The sequence below is a fragment of the Cygnus atratus genome, chromosome 1, assembly GCF_013377495.2.
Source record: "Cygnus atratus isolate AKBS03 ecotype Queensland, Australia chromosome 1, CAtr_DNAZoo_HiC_assembly, whole genome shotgun sequence".
Lineage (NCBI taxonomy): Eukaryota > Metazoa > Chordata > Aves > Anseriformes > Anatidae > Cygnus > Cygnus atratus.
The window spans coordinates 103,429,342-103,449,007 of record NC_066362.1 but is presented as its reverse complement, the minus strand read 5'-3'; the positions used below and the strand labels follow the sequence as shown (position 1 = coordinate 103,449,007).

Genomic DNA, 19,666 nt, shown 5'->3' with positions numbered 1-19,666 from the left:
CAAAATTATTTGATCCTTGTTCTCCTGTCAGTTACTCCAGTTTTCCTTGTGTGCTTTTTTTTTTTTTTTTTTTAACAGCAGAGTGGTCACTTTTCAGGCATGAAAAGAGATGAAGTTCCAATCTTAACAGCTAAAAACATATATCATAAGTTTTAGATAATAATATAACACACCATTGGTTAGTTAGTCTGCTGTGCTTGCAAGTGAGCTGGTAAGAGGATTCTCTGCTTCTGCTGGAATCTCAGTTGCTCCAGGGCCCAAGTCTCTTCCAAGCTACATCAGTAATACAACATCAGTTTCCCATTCATTCCAGTGAATTTTGTTTCTCACTGATGCATACTAAAGGTAATTCAGACCTTAAAATATTTGGTTTCTATTATTCTTTTTGAAAATATATCTTCTTTCCAGTAAAGCAGAGTGCAACTCTTTTTTTTTTTTTTTTTTTCCCTTTTCTTTTTTTCAGTGAACTATCATCTGTAAGGACAAAATTTGAAATAAAGGATTTTTTCCCAGTATCTTTCAGTTTTCTAATAGCCATCTTAAGAGTTAGAAATTGAGTGTGCTAGGCACCTCCTTTTGTCTATTATATTCACTCACGCATGTCATCAATTTGCAGGTGGCCCCAGTTATCTTGTAGTATAAAAGCGAGGACTTGCGTACCTCCTGGCATCCATCATGGCATGTGGGTCATCTGGGTTGACCACATCATTCTGATTGATTCTCATGGGTTCCCTGGGCATGTGGGAAAAGTCTGTTTGTAGCTGCAGCTGAGATCCTAATGCGGAGACCTTTCTCTGTGGGACCAGGATCTGGTGAGGATCCATTGGATCAATATCTGCACTTCTAGTGTTTCTGTGGGGCTCAGGTGTGTTGAATCGAAACAAAGGGATTTCGTTTCTCCTGGACAAAAACTGGGAGTACGGTGGTAGATTCATACCAGGGAAAAAAGCTTGTTTAACTCTGCCTAAGCTAACCAGAAAGTTGTGCTTGGGAGATTGGTACACATCATATCCATTTTCCAGTGTCCTATGGTTGAACACACAGTCCTCTTGACTGAAGTAGTGCTTAAAAAAAAAAGAAAAAAAAAAAGAATGACAACTGTGATCGAAGGCATTTGGTAAAAGACAAGTGCCAATTAAAGATGGAAAGAGAAATGAGATCTTTCAGCAGAGTGTTTTCTTATCTGCCAGCTCTGTAACTCAGGCTCAGTTAAAAGTAAATCTATTATGGATGCCTACATTTTCAACTTAGGTATTACTCAGATAACACTTATTTCTTTCAGAGGGCTGCATTGTTTCAGCTACTCCCGACCTGTGGATCTACACTACAGCAAGATTGTAAGATCTCATTGGATCTCATTCTGCTCTCATTTATCCCGACAGGAATTCAAATTATTTTTGTCAGCTCTACAATTCAATACAATCAAAAAAGAAATTTTAATTTAAATGGCAGGTTGTCAGCTTGCTTAAATCTGCATCCTCCTGCTGTAGTTATACAGATTTGCCCTAGCCGAGTCTTAGTAAAGGTGGCTCACCGATCCAAAGATGTTTCCTTTCATGTCCATGCATAGGTAGCGTCCACTCTTCACACCTGTGATTATTACACAGCCAGCACCCTCAGACTTGATCATTAAGGCACCTGTTTAAGAAAACAAAGATGTCAAATCCAGGACCCAGTTTGACACTGCACCCTTGCCTTACTGGTCCACAGGAATGGTGTCTGGAAGCGTCCTCTGAGGAGTCTGAACCCACTTCCCATGCGAATTGAGACTATTGTGCACCCTAGATATATCTGTGGCTTCGTCTGAGCCTTGGACAGCTCCCAGGGTGGAGATGCTACCACCTCTCTGGTTGCCCTGTTCCAGTGCAACAATAGAATCTCAAAGACATTTTTTTTCTAACATCCTAATTGAAGTCCCAAACCCCAGTCTGGGGCCATTGCTCTTTCTTCTGTCACTGGCCATGACAGGGAGGAGTGTTGCAATACCAATTAAAGGCAGAAAAGTAACTTCACTTGATCCACTCATCACAGTAGATGGTTTGTCATCTTCTCAAACGGAGTGTGCTGCATTTGATTTGGTGCCTACTGTAACCCTTAGGTCCTACCCAGGAGAGCTGTATACACCCAGCCTCCGCCCAGTCTGTGCAGCACTTTGGACTTCTTATTTACCTGGCGTCTGAGTGGCGCTGTGGTGACCTGGCAGAGATTCAGTCACCTTCCCTTTCATGACCTCTTTATCTGTCTGATTTCCACCTTTCCTATTCTACCATTCCAAATATAGGTGGTTTTGTTTCATGGCAGATATTGGCAAAACATGATATTTTGCTGGCTGTTATTGTCGACAATCTCTCCCTGGTTCTTGACCAACATACTTAAAAGTAAGTTTTATAAAACCTATAAATACGCAGGAAGAATAGCAGCAAGACAGCACAGGCATTCTTACAAGTGTTTCATCAGTAATTCCTTAAAAGAAAAAATAGTGAAACTTGATCCTTTTTTCTCCTTAATAAATTACAACTTTTCAAAATACCTTTTTTTCCCTTATATAGTTCTACACAAATATCACAAGATATGTTTACATTTTTCATTGTGTTGGTGAAGAACATGCTATGTGGTAATGATATAAATGACTTTATGGTGCATAGCTACTTGTGATTTGAGTGATGCTAGAAGAGAAGTAATTTTGGAATCCTATGAAACAACCCTGTGTCTTAAAAAAAATATGTAACAAACAAATAAACAACAAGAGCAACAACATTTTTTCAACTAGTTATGCTGTTTGGGCAGGCATTCAGCAAAGGATACCTGAATTTTCCATGAAAATAAACTATGATAGAAGATTTTAGTTACAAAAGGGGATGTTTACTTCTCATGAACTCCAAGGGCATAGCACTTCATTTATGATGGTCTGGCCTTCTGCAATTTCCCCCCATTTAATCAAATGTTTCATGCTTATTTACTCATGTTCTATGCACAGTTGAGTATGTGCCACGCACCTTCTTTAGACATAAGAATTTGAAGGTTGCCTTACAAACCAATTTTAAATAAAGAGAGCTACTGTTATATTTGAAAGGACATGACCTAGCTTTAGTATTTAGCAGCTCTCTACCCCAGAATAAAGATTCTACGGACACAATCAGTTCCCCAACTGGTACTGCGATGACTTTCTGCAGTAAAATGCTGTCACTGCAATGTGAAGTAGCTCTTTGGGACATATCACCAAACTCTAACAGGAACTTCCATAAGAAACTGTGGTAAAATCATGCAGTGAAGGATAATTCAGGTTGTTTTTGCTTGAAGAGGATTACAACAACCGTAGAAATGTAGTGCTCTGAGACAATGAAAGAAATTTCCCACCTGCTATATTTCTTTGAAGCAATTGTATTTGTTATACAAAAGGAGCATTATAATTGTGTGTGTTTTCCATCCCATAGCTACACTCCTCTGTCCCAATACCTAACAAGAGGATGGAATTTTCTACAGGTAGCGAGAAAACAAAAGTCTTGTCCTCCCTCCCCTGTTCCTGTGAAGACTGAGGGTCCATAGTAAGCTACTTACTGTATATGGTTTGATGAGGAACACCATCAATATAGCCATCAGCATTGATTTGGAGATGGAAGCTGTTCCTCTCTGAAGATGTATACAGGTGCATCAGGCGATCTCCATTCCCCCAGCTGGGATTCAGCAGTGGAGAGGAGTTGGGAAAGGCGACTGTAGCCTTCAGGCTACAGAGTACAAGCAGCATGTGCTCCAGGCAGCTGTAGGGACTAGTCTGTGGCATGGCTCTCTGCTCGTAGCGGCTGGTTGGTATCTGAAACTTGATACTTCTCTGTGCTTCTTGCTTTCCCTTGTTTGCATGTGCCTGGAGTGAGAATTCTCGGATAGGTTCCCTTCTTCTTTGCAGAGGCTTATAAAGGGCAGCAAAATGACATCACACAGGAAAAACTTCTCCACATCCTTGATTTTTGTCAAAGCAACATTTTAAGTGTCCCAAAACCTCAAGGGAAGGAAAGCACGTAGGATCTCTGGGTAAGGTGTGGGGAGGAAAAATGTAAGGTTTCTAAAGACAGCTCACAACAGCTAATCATATGTTCAAATGTTATCTACAACCCTGTGACATCTGAGAGCTTCCCACGCCCCTACTGTTAAATCCAGGAGGAGCACTTCACTGTACTTTCTGTGAAGAGAAGGGAATGACCTTTTAAACTTGAGTTATCTTTTTTTTTTTTTTCTCAGAGATGTTTATTTAGATTCCCATCTCCCTCTCAGTTTCCAAACGACATTTTGATTTGGTGAAAATACCGAATGGTACTAAAAATTTCCACAGCTGTATCAAAAGCTGATATTAGGTTGGTCTGGGCTTGATTCCGCCTTCATTGTAGTATAAGTTTAACAATGAGCTTTTTGATTGATATTTGTGTTTCCCCATTTAAGCAAGTGAAACTTGAAGTAAGTGGAGCCCATTTCAAATAAACTCTCCCTTTTATTTCTCCTATTTGAGTCACCTAACTAATTTGAAGTTGGCCAAACATTAGCTGCAAAACTAATTAAAAATTAGCTGCAAAACACTTAGAATCTGCAAGAACCTGCATTGCAAATCTAGCTGGCAGTCTTTTATAGAGCCATATTGGTTAGTATGGCCAGAAGATCTCAGATCTGAATCAAAACTAAAATCATTCTTATTGTCACATTTTTATTACTTCAGGTACGGCAAGAAAGCTTGGAAGAACTACTTAGAGACATGACCAAACTGAAAAGTAATAAATGTAAAGCAATGTTAAAAAACACTCCAAGATATTAAACTTGCTTTTCAGTTGTCCTGCCAGCATACTGTGGTTTTACAAACATTTTTTCTGATTAAAAAATATATGGTTCTGTTTATTGTAAAAAAATGCTGTACTAATGGGAAACTGGGTATACAGGTAAAACAATGATGATAGGAATAACAGGTCACGAAACTAGGCAGTGTTTAGATTTCTTTTAAAAATGAATATAGAACTGAAAAGAGTACTAAACAATAAATTGGTCACTTTTTTAAAGGAAACCCGAGGATTTTAAGTGTAGCAGTCTTAAGTTCACTAATTCCAAGCACAGATATCAGTGAGTTAGTCTTTAGTTAGACACAATGTACAAAAATTTTAGTTCCATGAAGAACCTGTGGAGCAATGCCATCATCACAGAATACGTTATAGCTTGACACAACTGTAAAGGTTGATGTGATTTTTTTTTTTTAAATCAGCAAAATACTTCTGCCAAATACTTCTGTCACACCTGTGTAAATCTAGAGGCTTGCATCATTGTATATACACCTGTGTAAATGACAGCATTTTTTAGCCAAAGTGTATAAGGGTCAAAGTGTATAAGGGTCTTAAGCTGAGTAGATTGACAAAACTGTCTTCACTGAGAGCCAATCTAGGCTACAAATCTTTCACTGGTTATAACATCTGAAATGCTTTGCCATCTTAATTGAAAAAATAGCTTAGAAGAAAAGGAGGTGTTTTGAATGTTTTTTTTTTTCCCCCTTTTTTTAAGTGATGCATCTGTTTAGTGTTGAAATTATCTGCTGAAGCTTTTCAGTCCAGCATTCAAACAAAAGTATTTTTTGTTTGTTCATTTGCCTTTTCCTCCCTTTCATTAGACTACCATGGAAATGTGGATACGGATACTTCAGAAGTAGTTGCAAGATTTTCCACAAGAGGCACATATAGGATACCGTGTCCTCTTGGAAATTTTTGTGATTTTTTTGTTAATGCACTTTTTCTGGCTTGATATTTCATATTCATCGTGAAGTCTTCCTGTGTTTACCATTATGCATTCATCTGATCTCTCTCTGGTGTCTTAGCTACAGAGAAATGGTTCTCAGGAGTTTAAAAAATGTATTCAAGCCCTGTGGTAGCACACAGCAGTTGTGAGAACCTGATTCTTTTTTTCAGTGTCTCAAAGAAGCGAAGAGTTCTTTCATATGCTTAAATTGTTAGGCATTTTCTAAAGCTTCTTATAGAGTCAGCAAAACCCCTGAATTGGCTGAGTTGTGTATTAGCTGCTGGGCTAAAGTGAATATATTAAACTCTCTACTTTTGAGGATGATAATGTAGGTTTTACCTTTTCATTGACATTTCTGTTTTAAACCTATCAATGTACACTGTCAGAGGTTTGTGCTTTTTTATTCCTGGTTGATTCATTTATTTTTTCTTTTGGTATGCTGCTTAACTTCTCCTACCCATTCACCTGTTTGCTTAATTTTTCAGCTGCATCTGTTAGAAGTACTAACCACCTTATTTCTCTTTTATCATTATGCTGTTATATCAGTAGTAACAATATTTGTGCAACTTCTACCACATATATTGATATTGCTTTTTTAGCTCTCTGTATTGTTCTGAGATGTTTGACCAACCAAGACAGCTTTTGTCGGTGCCTACAGAATTAGCTTCAGTCTTACAGATTTTTCTAGTTTTAGAGGAGAGAAAAAATGGAACTGAATTTGAAGACCAAAACCACTTCAGCAAACTTAGAACTGCTGTTCTTCTTGAGCTGCTTCTTTAATCCAAGTGAATAATTCAGCTAGTGTTAAGTTTTGTTCAGTCATGTCAATAGGCTAGTCCCTGCTTTGAGGAGCCTACACTTTTATGCAGATAGGAAGGAAAATGGGTGCTCTGAAAACAACATTGTGAGCACATGTGGAGCTTAGGGTGTGCTGGTGGGAAAGAACAGGGCTGGCATATGCCTTAGAACAAAACGCAGTCGTTTCTACCATGAGGATGGCCACATTGTGCTTTCTACTCCTCACTGCAGGGATGCTACACAGACAGTGTCAGGTGGCACGGGGCTTTCCTTGGAAGCATCCTGCAAGGGCAGTCAGGAGATGCTGACATCCCAAGGTACCAGCCATCATGGATGCTGGGGACCACTAAGATAAAGTCAAGAAATTCTCACTTCAGAGCAAGATTAAAAAGAAGGGATGAAAACAGCAGGGCTCGGCTTCCAGGCGTTTGAGAAAATTGTTGATGCTCAGCACCTTAATGGGTCCCTTTCTCCTCCTTCCCTCTGCCATGCCTTCATCCCAGGCCTGCTCCTACTGCCTCCTTCCTGCAGAGGCAGCACAGGTTCGACTGTGCTAGGTGCCTCAGCTGTAATGCATGAGTGCCTCACCAGTACAAAGTGTGCTCTAAGCACGACACCAGCACATGCAGCAAACAGTGGACAGAAAACACTGGATATCTGTAAATGAACAAGATAACTTTCTGTCCTGAGTAAAGTAAATGTGTGGTGGAAAGTTCTGTAATTTAGGTAAATTATACACAAGACTGTAGACAAAGGGAAGTCTGTTAGGTTCATGGGAGCATCCTAAACTCTGACTTCCCCCTAGCCTAACGATGTCGTGTTTCAGCCTTAGTTTTTTTTTTTTTAATCAAAATTTATGTGTTCAACTCTATAAAACCCTGATCTCAGCAGCTGTGTGTCATCTCTTCTACAGCTGCTACCAAAGTAACTCCTTTCCTTTATTGTTTATCGCTTCAGTCAACTGCAGAGGACTTTCAGGGGAAAGGCAAGCTTTTTATTACAAATTTAAGTTACTACAAATTTTTTGCTCTCAGTTACCTTTTCCAGACACCTTGGAAGTGCTTTATGGACCATCAAAAATTTTCACATTAAAAAGAAGCTTTTTAAAAAAATCGACATAATGTGGTTGCCTTCCAGGACTCTCCTATAAGTAAAGAGGCATGTTCCCTCACAGTGCTAGACTACCTTGATCACGTAGGAGCACCTGTAGCACTGTTGCTTAATAAAGCATATTGACCCGTATTTAAACAGGTGTGTGGCTTGTCCCTTTGTAGTACTCTGGCTATCTAGGGACAGAGGGATGTTCACCATCCCTATTCACAGTCAGCCTGTGTCCCTAGCTAGGAGCCACGTGGTAAGTGTGTGAGGCTGGGCAGGAATTGCCCCTGCAGTTCCCAGGTATCTCAGATGGTCTCAGAAAGCCTCTTGCTCTCTGCTGTTTCAAAGATTGCAAGGGAGTTTGAGTTGACAGATTTGAAACTACCTCTGCTTTTAACACTTTTATTTACACTGCATCACTTCAAAAAGGTGAGAAAAACTGGGGCCTCTTTCCCTCCCTCCTCTTCCTAAAATCACTGTAATAACTGGCTCTGGGACAATCACATCTTCAGCATTGAAAGTACAAGGGTGGAGTGGCTCTCTAGTAGTTATTCTAGGAATAATGACGCACCAAGTCGACAATATGTACAGTGGATGCTCTGTGAGTATGTGTATGCGTGAGCCTTCGCCACAGACTTTACCCAGCATTGTTAAACACATCCTGAGGGACCTTATTTGGACATCCCATTCTTGTCACACTGCCCACGACTAAAGCAAACATCCTGGCCATCTTCACCTACGTGAAACAAATGAAGTAAGCACAGCCCACTGGGTCTGGGACCACAGCGTGTACTAGCAGTTTCTGCCATGTACTTCCAAATATATTGTCTTGGCTCTTCTATTTTTTCCCCTCAACCTTTTGTCTACATAGCAGACATTTTCAAAATCCGTTTCCAGTTGCAGAAGTGCTAAGTCACGTGCGTCTGAAGCTCTGGAGCAGCTTCTTTGATGCCTGTGTCCACATGATGCAGGATATATGGTCTTCTTGAGGACTGCTTGTCTTTTCTTCTAGCCTCTTTTCTTTCCAGTTAGACGGAAGGCTGGCATAAGCTTTCAGCTCTCATTCACAGTTCCCAAAGGGAGGTAGATTTTTACCAGTGGCTTTAGAGATTATGGGTTTTCAAAATGTAATGCTACAAAGATGGTCAGAAGGAGAAAGCCCCAGTACTTCACTATATTCTGAGGAGGAGGTCAATAAGAAATCAGACTTCCCAGTCTGTAAACATTCCAGATGGGCATTTGTGATGTTGTTTGTGCTGCTTTACTCTAACTGACTGAAATGAAGGGCCTCATTCCTCCCCCAGCTGAAATCGTTGGCAGAACTCCCAGTCAAAGCAGAACGAGTCCCTAAAAGGTTGTGTTTTCTGAACAGGGAGTGTTTCTGTCATTTTAAAGGGTCTGAATTTTCTTAGGTATTGCGGAATAGAGAGTGGTCCCAGTCTGAAATGACAGCTGCTGATACTCTCCATTTCCAACGAGATGCTTCCAGTTCCTGAAATGGAGTCTCTCAGGCTGTGGTATCTGTTCCTTTGGGGGTGGGAAGACCCTTCCATATGCAGGGACCTGCTTCTGAACCTCAGGTCAGCACCTGGCCACAACCAACCCAGCTAATATTCTAGGCGGTAGGTAGATGAGAGGATGGACTTGGCCTAGGGTGAGAGACATGAGAAAAGTTGGTAGGGATTTGAGGGTGAGCCCCAGAACGGGAGTATGTGGGAGGCAAGTGTTCAAAGTGAGCAGTACAAGTGTGAGGGGGTACACCAAGAAGGAGAAGGCAGAGAGCACAAAGACAGACCTCTTTTCATATTTGGCTGCAGGACCTGCTGCTCTTTGTACATGAGCAAACTCTGAGGTAATCTGCTTGAAGGACACAGGTGGCCGAACTGGGTCTAGGTGTCCTTTCCCAGTGTCTTGTGGTAGTAACTTCTGATAATCTGTGGCTTGAAATACATATATATATATATAATATATATTTACTAAAGATATGTATTTTGATTCCTCAGTGTGCACCCTGTAATTTCATATAAAGTACCATAGCAGTGAAAGTCTTTCAAGTTAATGTTGTTCTGACACACATACTTGTAGTAGCTCTTGGGTGTTTTTTCTCCTCAAAACTAGACAGCTAAGTCAATTCGAGCTCTCACATGGAGATCTTTGTGTGCTTCCACTGAGTGTCCTTGGATGGTTGCTCTTACTCGCTTCCTAGTCTGAATACTTATCTTCAGTTCAGACCACCCTCTATAAAACAAAACGCTCATGCCCAGCAGTAAGAAACTGAAACATCTGTCCATCCCTTGTTTCACTTCGTGTTCAGTTCTTCCCAGGATACATCTCTGTTATTTCCTATATTCTCTACTAGTCCAACTTAACTAAATACATGCTCTGGAGTAGCTGATTACTCCAGGCAGTAATGCTCAGCCAAGAAAGCCTGAGCAGTCCAGGAATCCCAAGCAAAGCCGGAGCAGAGCTTTGTACATGTGAGACAAGACAGCAGAGTGCCGCAGGCTGTGGGACCTGCACAGGTGGCCAAAAGAGCTCACCCGTGGGTGCAAACTGGGCTGGCTGTTGCTGGCAAGGAGGCAGTGAGGAGCTGAGGTGTGAGAGGTGGCTGGAGGAGGAGTAATAAAGCTGTCTTTGAGATACGCAGTTTTTAAGCTTAATTATAACTCCCTCATCCCCCCTCCCCCCCCCCCCCCCCCCCCCAGATAAGTACAATAGCCTCCCTTTCATCTACAGGGCTGGGGAGCAAAAAGATACACAGCAGCCTCCAAAGGGCTCCTTTTGGATACACAATAGTATAAAGGCTAGCGCTGAGCTCTTTGTGAAATGTTTTGCCCCCAAAGGCTTTCACTTCCATTCTTCTTAGTACTGGAAACAAAATCAGTATAAATAGAAATGCGCCCATGGAGAATCCTCCTTTTCCTGTGCCATTTTCCATACTTGATGTAAAAGCATTTGAGTGCTCAGGGCTAAAGGGCTTTGTTGCTTGATGCAGTTATCACATTTAGTGTTTGATTACGGATGCTAAATTGAATCCAGATCCTCATAGCCAAATGCTACTGAAATAGTGTTGTTATTAAACTGGTCAAGGATTATTATTATTTTTTTTCCCCCTGCATATCAGCACACATGAAGTAGATAACTCAGTTTTCTGGATACTTGCTTTGAGGTGTGAACTTGTCTCTCTTGTAAAAACCTATTGGGGTTGTTGGCACTTAAGTTGGAGTCCAATGTTATAAAATGCAGTTTGCTAGCACGGCAAACTTTTTGTTGTCTTTGAAGAGCATTTGGATTCTCAGCTGCAATACAAGTTTACACTTGAGGAATACATACTCTTGCACATGGGGCTAGGAAGGATGGAGATGGCAGCCTTATAAGCAGAAGCAAAAGTTTTACAAGTTTTTTTTTTTTTTAATGATAATTTCTTATTTTGTTTCTAAACCTGTTTTGGGGAGGAAAAAAATCAGCACACTATTCACAAGCCTTAAGGTTTCAGCTTCACAGCAATGATATTTGATCTAGACATAGCTGAAGGTAGTGTCTGGGCAGCCCAAACTCACCACTTTATCTCTACAGATTTGCACCTGAGTTTTAGTGATTATGAAGGTTCTGATTTATATTTTTTTTCCTGAAGAACAGCTAACATTTTAAAAATGGACCTATCTAGCATCAGGTTGGTTTCAGATGTCAAGAAGCAAACAAGATCCTCTCAAAATTTAGAAGAAAAACTGATATTACAAAAGATTTTGACAAACAAATTTGAAATGCAACTATAAAGCATTTTTGAGTAGTGGTTGCAAACCAAAGTAAGTAGCATTAGGTACTGAAAAGAGGAGGAATCAAAACTAAATAAACCAGGAACAGAACACACAACGTAATTTTTAATTTGGTCTGGCGGAAAAAAAAAAAAAAAAAAAAAAGTAAAGTAATGGATCCCAATGATCTCCATGGATAATGCTTTTTTTTTATTATTATTATTATTTTTTTCAAATGGTCTTCTCTAACAGTCCTTTGTAATGGACAATTTCTGTACAAAAACTGCACATTAAAATCCATTAAGTTTCAGTCTATTACGGTAAAATATACTACACAAGTTGCAAAAATGGAAATTTCACTTGGAGAGAAATTCAAAATTCTTCCCATAAGAGTGATGCAGCACTGGAGCAGATGCCCAGAGAGGCTGTAGCCCACAACCCTGGAGATATTCAAAAGTTGTCTGGGCAAGGTCCTAAGTGACCTGATTCAGCTTGGCAACTTACCCTACTGTGATCTTGGGCTGGACTAGAAAGCTCCAGTGTCCCCTTCCCACCTAAATCCGTTTGTGATTCTGTGACATTGGGTATGCTAATGTATGCCATGACATTTACTGACAGCCTCAAATAATAGGATAATTTTCCTTTGTTATAAAGAAGACGAGAATAGACAATAAATTGTGTTCTAACCTAGTTCTAAACTTACATCAGTCTCTTTGGTTCAGGAGTTTCATTCCATTGATTCTGCATTCTGGAAGAAGAGATGGAAAGGCTTAGGTCAAAGAAATGACTGGAAAATGCAAAGAGGGAGGGGGGAGACCCTGAAACTGTCAAGACAAAATACATAGACAACCTCATTGTCAGCCAAGGGCCTTTCTGCTCTGTGACAGTGATGACATGGCATGCGACTGATTTGGTTAGAATTGCTTCAACACAGTTCCATGTGTTGTTCTTTAGCTCTGAGACATATTTTTAGTGGGATCTCTTTGAAACTAAATGCTGGTTTAAGAAACATTTTTTTTTAATAAGTTTTAAGAGTTATTTCTGAATCTGAAAACCTGAGCAGTAATTGATGAAAGTCATGACTAAGCAAATCATTGCTCTTGTACCCAGTATTTCTAATGCAGGGAAAATAGAAAGGCTTCACAGGCTACTGCAAGACTAATATACAGTTCTGGACTCCTTTAAAGCAACATGAAGATCCAAATTCATGAACAGCAGGAAAAGATGTATAATAGTGACTTCATCTTTCTACTGGGAAAGTGCACATCAGTAGCACATAGGCAAGGACTAATTAGGTTGGATGGAAATCTGTCAAAGATGTGTCTTGAACGCTGTCCTGATTTAGGCTTTAAATCACAGAATGACTTTACACGTAGATTTACACCTCTCTGCAACCACAATATTTCTTCATGTTGCCTTCTCATCATGCTGCTGGCGAGGAGGAACTTGGTGCCCTGGATGCAGAGGTTCATCAGCTGCTGGGACACTGATCCTGCACCTGCCCCCTGCTGATCTTTAGCCATTTTCACAGCTGGCATGGTCTGGTGTCATGCCAGGGCTGGTTGGGAAATGCATTCTGTTTCAAAGAATAAAAGCAAGCTGGTTTTTATCATCTTTTTTGAAGTTTTGGCCTCTCACCAAACTGCTCAGTTTTCCAAAAACAAAGAATTGCTGGCTGACATGTTTTTTAAACTTAGAAACGTAACATGCTTTTTTAAATTATTTTATTTTTTTAATATTCCTTTTTTTTGCTTTTGTTGTCTTTTCCTTTGCCCCAATGAACCTTTTTACATGTCAGAGGCTGAGTAGCCCACTTGCCTAGCCCAAACATGACTGTGTGTCTGACACAGTGGTCCCTTCAAGACCCTTTGCTCCATGGTTCATTACCTCTCTGACTTCACTTCTGGGGAAAGTGATGAAAATGAACTTAAAGGATGGAAACTTAAAAAAGGATGGAAATTAACTCAAGTTAGCACTTTGATGTCAGCTGATGACCAGCTCAACAAAAAATTGAAGTTGCGCAGAATACAAATATACATAAGAAATTTCAAACAAAAGAAATTTCACAGTAACCCAAGGGGCTTTTAGACCTGCACGTTGACTGTTGTAGGGTTGTGAAAAATAAATTCTATTCAATATTACCCTTGTCTTCTTTTGAAATCTGCAAGTTTTTCATTAAAATCCACAATACATGTCCCATACATGTCATTTTCTTTGCAAAGTGTTGTGTTTTGGTGAGTTGCCATGGAAAGTCTGCAGCTTCTCTCTCTGAATTCTCTGATTCTGAAATTTGCCCTATAGTACAGTTTGTCTTTTACTGGCACATCCAGTATTGCTGACCTGCCTATCTAGGTAGTGTGTCTCATCTAGAGAAGTATATTCATTCTTCTTGTGTGCTTGCTTCTAGGTCCTCAGGAATACTAAAGATCCAGATATGCAGTCTCAACAAGAAAATCAGTTCATGCATTCATCCCCTAATGTACTGCGCTGCATAGAAGCTAAAGATAGGCTGACAGATTGTTTTGTTTTGGGAAAAAATCTTTGGTTTACTTAAAGTTTCCTAACATTGCTGTTCATTTAGCACCAGGATTTAGCACTTTTGCATAGGGTTAGCTACATGGTTATATTAAAGTGCAGAAGTACTTAACATTTCACAATAAGGGTCTCTGGATCAAGCCAGGCAAGATCATGAGGTTAGAGTCAAATAATCTGCTTGCGCTACTTGTTATTCCCGTCAGCTCAGCCTGAGATCTGAAGGCCTGGCTGCATGGAAACATTGCCAAGAGCCAAGGTAGGGTGAGGATCTGTCAAGTGCCCTGCTTGTATTTTGACCCTGGGGTAAATGTAAGCTAACTTGTTCCTCACTGGATAACTGAGATACTTAAAGTGCTTTTGAAATAAGGTGATGATCTCACTGAATGACACCTATGCTAGTTATCATAAGTACTTTCTATATATTTTAGCAGCAGACCTGTTGTCCGTTGAATAAACTGGAGGATTTTTATTGGCCTGGAGAGCTCTGGATCATGTCACAGATGGAGTAACCCCAGAAAAAAACAGGCTCTGATCACCTGGAACGACTCAGAATATATCAATTTTCCTAAGGAATATTTAAGAGAAAGTTAGGTGCTTTTAATCAGGCAGCCCTGCAAAAATATAACTGCAAACAACTTTGTTGTTTTATACATTATCCCTAATGATTTCTCATCTGACGTAAGTTGGTATGGTTGTATTGTCCTTGGAGGAGCTATTCTAGTACTATGAGTTCTGGCCCGTGAAATCACAAGAACACAGTAAAATTCAGGACTGTAAACAGTTGAGTTAGGGGACAGAAATTTAGTCCCAATCAAGGCATTTTACTCCACACCTTGTAACAAAAAATAACCAATTGTATGCATGCATGCAATAAAGGATTGAATAATATGTTCTTCTCATGATCCAAGGGCACAGCTTGTTCAGCTCATCTGGACTTATTCTCCCCTTGGATTTTGGCCAAACTCTTTTCAGCAGACTATGGCTTCCAAAACAAACATGCTTTTGGGTTGAGCTGGATGCAGAGGTTGGCTGCAGAGAAAAAAAGAACTCTCTGCTTGTGGCTGCATACTTAGTTGTTTGTTTTTAGGATTTTTTTCCAGTGACAGCTCTTTCATCAGTCAGGATTGGTCACTGCAATTAAATGTACATCCAGTTTACGTTATGTGTAACAAACCTAGAGAGGCCCACACTGCTTGTCTTAACCTCAGTCTCTTCCTCAGTTACCCAACAACTAGAAGAGATTCTTGTTTCTTCTTTCAGTCTTGCATTCTGGCAAGGAAACCAAATATCCTCTTTGCTTCTGCTGAGTCATTTGTGACTCCAAACCTGAGGCACTTGGGTCATTTTCCCAAAGAACAAAGTCCTCCTTAGTTAAATACTTGGGATGTAATTCTGTCCTTCTTTGATTAAACTGATGCAGAACATTCAGCAAATGACACAAGTAAAACTAGGGGTGGGGGTGGGTAGAGAATAAAAAAAAAAAAGGGGAAAGAAAAAAAAAGGAAATGCAAAAGAGATTTGAGGCTGTTTTTTTGTTTGTTTGTTTTTCGTTTGTTTTCCTTTTATGAGCATAGCTTGTTACATGGCCATTACTGACCAGCATTCTTGAGTCACTGAAAGATCACGGCCTGCAAATTTCTGTCAAAGATCCTCTGCTTTCCTTAGCAACGGTGGGAGCAGAGCAGATCATTGCTAACCCTCATGGGGACTGGATTGTTTCACAACAGTTTAATTTCTGTTTGCAAATCGCCTTATGAAATCCAGACACTAACCTCACCCCATTGTCATGCTGCTGCACTGAACTGTCTTAAATGAATGTCTGGTGATTCCCTTGAGAGGCTGGAGGGGGAATCCCCAGTTTATAGACTCTCTGCCTTTACCAGCCCATAGCCTCTGAGACTCCTTAGTTTAAGCAAGACTATCAACCCAACCATTAAAAAAACAATGGCATATTGGGTTGCATTAGAAAAAGCATAACCAACAGATTGAAGGAAGTGTTTATTTCCCTTTTGTGAGGGCACGTCTAAAACAGTGTCTGGTTTGGGGCTCCATGTTGCGAGAGAAATGTTAACAGATGGGAGCACACACAGCGAAGATCCACTAAAATTTCTGTGGACTGGAGAATGATACACAAGGACATGTTGTTAGAGCTGGATTTGTTTGGCCTGGAGAAGGAAAGGGGTGAAATCTAGTTGGAGTTTCAGTACTTGAGGGGCAATATACAGAAGACAGAAATGATATTGTTAATATGTGAAAAATAGATGGCTGAGGTAGTTGTCATACACCATTTAGATCTCCCAAAGGCTACTCCATAATGCTATAAACCTTTCCGTGCTGCCTTTTGAACTACAAATCTCCATGACGGACCTTTTCCCAGAGTTGTCTTTCTCCTCCATTTTTGGAACCAGAAATGCAATTTGTACAGAGTTGTGAAAATTCATGGTAATCTCTCTAATACTGCTAATTTCTGCAGAAACATTGTTTTTTAGAATGATGGTGATGTATCTCAATCCAGCTTTTACATTTGTGTCTCATATGTCTGTGCATGTGTGTGGCACGGAGTATCTGGAAAATGCTTTTTCTGTTGTGTGGAACACTGGATACTTTGCCAAATGCATCATCAGAAGATACTAAGAAGGAAATTTCTTTTCTCTGAAGCATCTGGCATAGAATCCTGCTAGGACACAACCACCGGTTTAAAAGAACAAAGCACATCTCTTTTCTGTGGATCACTCACTAGAAGTCACTGTGGTAAACAAGTGTCAGGGACCACTGTGGGCTGGGTCTGCTCTCTAGGGGAAGAGGAGATGAGAGCTGAGAGGAAAAAATAAATAAAATTAAATTAAAATAAAATAAAATAAAATAAAATAATATAATATAATATAATGTAATATAATATAGTATAGTATAGTATAATATAATATAATATAATATATAATAAATCACAGGCATAGCAAGTCAAGGCCTCACCAGCCAGCAGCTGTCCCACAGTACCCAAGCTGGGGCATAGAGCAGACACAGAGATGGTGGCCAGGCCCAGACAAAAGCCCAGATCACAAGACAACATCATGGTGACAAGAAAGGTCTAGGACCTAGACCTGATCTTCCCATCAGAATCAGGTCCAGTGAAATCCAGGCAGGTCCATGTGGTGACAGTGCTGTGCTAAGGCCAGGCTGGGAAGTCAGCCCATGACTGGGGTAAAGATCAGTGGGTGCCATGACTGAGCTGAAGATGACCACTCTGCTGGGGCAGTTCAGACATGCAGTGTGTGATGCTTGTCTCTCATCCTAAGCTCTGCTCTTGTGACTAGGTAGGAGATGAAGACTGATCCTGCCAGCCTCACCAGGCAGCAAGACCATTGAGTAGGCAGTCCTAACCTAGTTCTGACAAATCAGAATCATAGAATCATTCAGGTTGGAAAACACCTCTAAGATCTTGTAGTGCAACTTTTAATCTAGTAGTGAAAAGTCCACCACTAAATCATGTTACTAAGTTCTACATCTACATGTTTTTTGAAGACGTCCAGGGATGGTGACTCAACCTTTTCCCTGGGCAGCCTGTTCCAATGCCGCACAACCCTTTCAGTGAAGACATTTCTCCTAATATTCAACCTAAACCTCCCCTGGCACAATGGGAAAACATTTTGTCTTGTCCTATCACTTGTTGCTTGGGAGAAGAGCCTGATCCTCACCTTGCTACACTCTTCTTTAAGGTAATTGTAAAGTGCAATAAGTCTCCCCTGAGCCTCTATCATCTATTCTAGATCATTGCTAAAGATATTGAAGAGAACTGGCCCTAGTACTGAGCCCTGGGGGACACCACTAGTGACCGGCCCCCAGCTGGATTTAACTCCATTCACCATGACTCTTTGAGCCCGGCTACCCAGCCAGTTTTTAACCCAACAAAGCATACACCCACCCAAGCCTTGACCTGCCAGCTTCTTTAGGAGAATGCTATGGGAAAAGATGTCAAAAGCCTTACCAAAGTCTAGGTAGACCACAGCAATAGTCTTTCCCTTGTCCTGACACCCTGTGTGTGTTCTGTTGGCAGGCACATTTGCAAGGTTGAGTTTAGCTGACCTACAGCAGACTCAAGGAATCCTGCTGCCTGTGCAGGACTTTCTTGATCTGTGAGAAACTGGGTCTAGCTCTCACCTTTGCTTTGGTTTCTCATTGTGGTTCCTAGAAGACAGGCTCTTCAGAACAGCTGGAGACTCTGAGACTCCCTTGACTTGAGTCTCCGGACTTGTACACCAAGATTAAGTGAGAAGGAAAAGAGGACCAGGAAGCAACTAGGCAGGTCCCGTGGGATTTCAAGATTGCATTCCAACTGCTTATCCTGCTCCTAGGATCAATGCTGGGATCCTGTGCAGAAACTCACAGAGGCTGTGCTGTGGGCTTAGATTAAGTACACCAGGCAAGCCTGAACCTGCTTTCTACCTTGATTATAGCAGCATAGGTAAGCTCAGGTAAGAGAGTTCATCCTGGTCCTTTCCTCTCAGACTGTCACAGACCCACAGAGTCACACAACGGCTGAGGTTGGCAGGGACCCCTGGAGTTCATCTGGCCCGACCCCTGCTCAAGCAGGGTCACCTAGAGCAGGGTGCCCAGGACCACGTCTTGGTAGCTTTTGAAAATCTCCAGGCGGAGAAATTCCACAACCTCTCTGAGCAAGTTGCAACAGTCTGTCACTTCCTGTTGGATTCACTTTTAAAACAACAACAACAACCAAACCAAAACAAAAAGTGTAAGCACTAAAATATCTCACGTATCTATGGTTTAAATTTGGTGGGATTTTTTTATTTTTATACAACAGAGAAAATATGAAACTATTAAATGAAACTTTGTTTTCTGCCATGAACTTTCTTGATCTGAAAAAGAAATGTCTGAAAACTTTCGAAAATCAAAATGTTTTCAGGTATCATCTTTCCAATGTACCCATTCATGTGTTCTAAAAAAAATAAATATCTTACTGGAAAGTTTAAATTGAAAGTATATTTTTATTCCTTGAGCAAAAGATCTAGTTACATATTTTTATGAAACTCTACAATATGAAACTACAGTACGAAACTCGACTGGATTCTATAGTGTGGAACTACAGTACCTGTCACTATTCTAGAAAAAAAATTGGTCTGGCTCAGTAGTTGGTAGAGAAGTGGCTAACTTTTCTATGACATTATAAATTTTACTGGCGAGATAAATCTCTGGTTGGTATATTTCTTAACAGCATACTTCAAAATAATTGTTTCTAAGTGTATGAGTGACCCTTCCTTTTTTTTTTTTTTTTTTTTTCCTCAAGTTGTCGTTTCTGCAGGTGGCACACTGCCCCCTGGCATTCGGAGCATCAACATCTTCCCTGGGGCTCCTTGTGATGCAAAGAGCATCTCTGGTAGCAGATGGATACTGTATCAATTGTGAACACTTATGGCCCCACAGCACTATGTAAAATAATGTGCTCAGTGAGATAATGGAAGGAAAAGTTTTCTCAATATGCTTTCAAATTTCTGCCTTCAAAATAATTTGGAAAAGGATGATGTATTGTGCTTTCCTCCTGAAGGTGCTCCATGCTGCTAAACGGTATTTCCTGTCACAGGTATCTTCTGGGACAGCAGGGGTGTACAATCAACCTTGTCATTTTATGTCTTTTAAACTGTATCTTCTGGCATTGATTTTGATGTGTAGGATCAGGCTTCACATTTGCAAAAACCTTGGTAAAT

The 19,666-nt window shown here is 40.5% G+C and overlaps 1 protein-coding gene across 1 annotated transcript; it reads right to left on the bottom strand.

Annotated features, from left to right (window-relative positions):
* Nucleotides 1–137: 137 nt before the first annotated feature.
* FGF23 (fibroblast growth factor 23) lies at nucleotides 138–3,863 on the bottom strand. The gene is made up of 3 exons (XM_035545928.2): nucleotides 3,559–3,863; nucleotides 1,535–1,638; nucleotides 138–1,064 (listed from the first exon to the last, which is right to left on the bottom strand). The coding sequence occupies exons 1-3, from the start codon at nucleotides 3,779–3,781 to the stop codon at nucleotides 627–629; spliced, it is 765 nt and encodes a 254-aa protein (XP_035401821.1). The 5' UTR covers nucleotides 3,782–3,863; the 3' UTR covers nucleotides 138–626.
* Nucleotides 3,864–19,666: the final 15,803 nt, after the last annotated feature.

What these genes read in the sequence shown, in the direction of transcription:
- FGF23 (XM_035545928.2), bottom strand. Translation starts at nt 3,781, where the DNA reads ATGCCACAGACTAGTCCCTACAGCTGCCTGGAGCACATGCTGCTTGTA. An exon ending in TCCTCATCAAACCATATACA is followed by an intron (nt 1,639 to 3,558) that starts GTAAGTAGCTTA and finishes TTTCTTAAACAG; the next exon opens with GTGCCTTAATGATCAAGTCT. An exon ending in AAGGAAACATCTTTGGATCG is followed by an intron (nt 1,065 to 1,534) that starts GTGAGCCACCTT and finishes TTTTTTTTTAAG; the next exon opens with CACTACTTCAGTCAAGAGGA.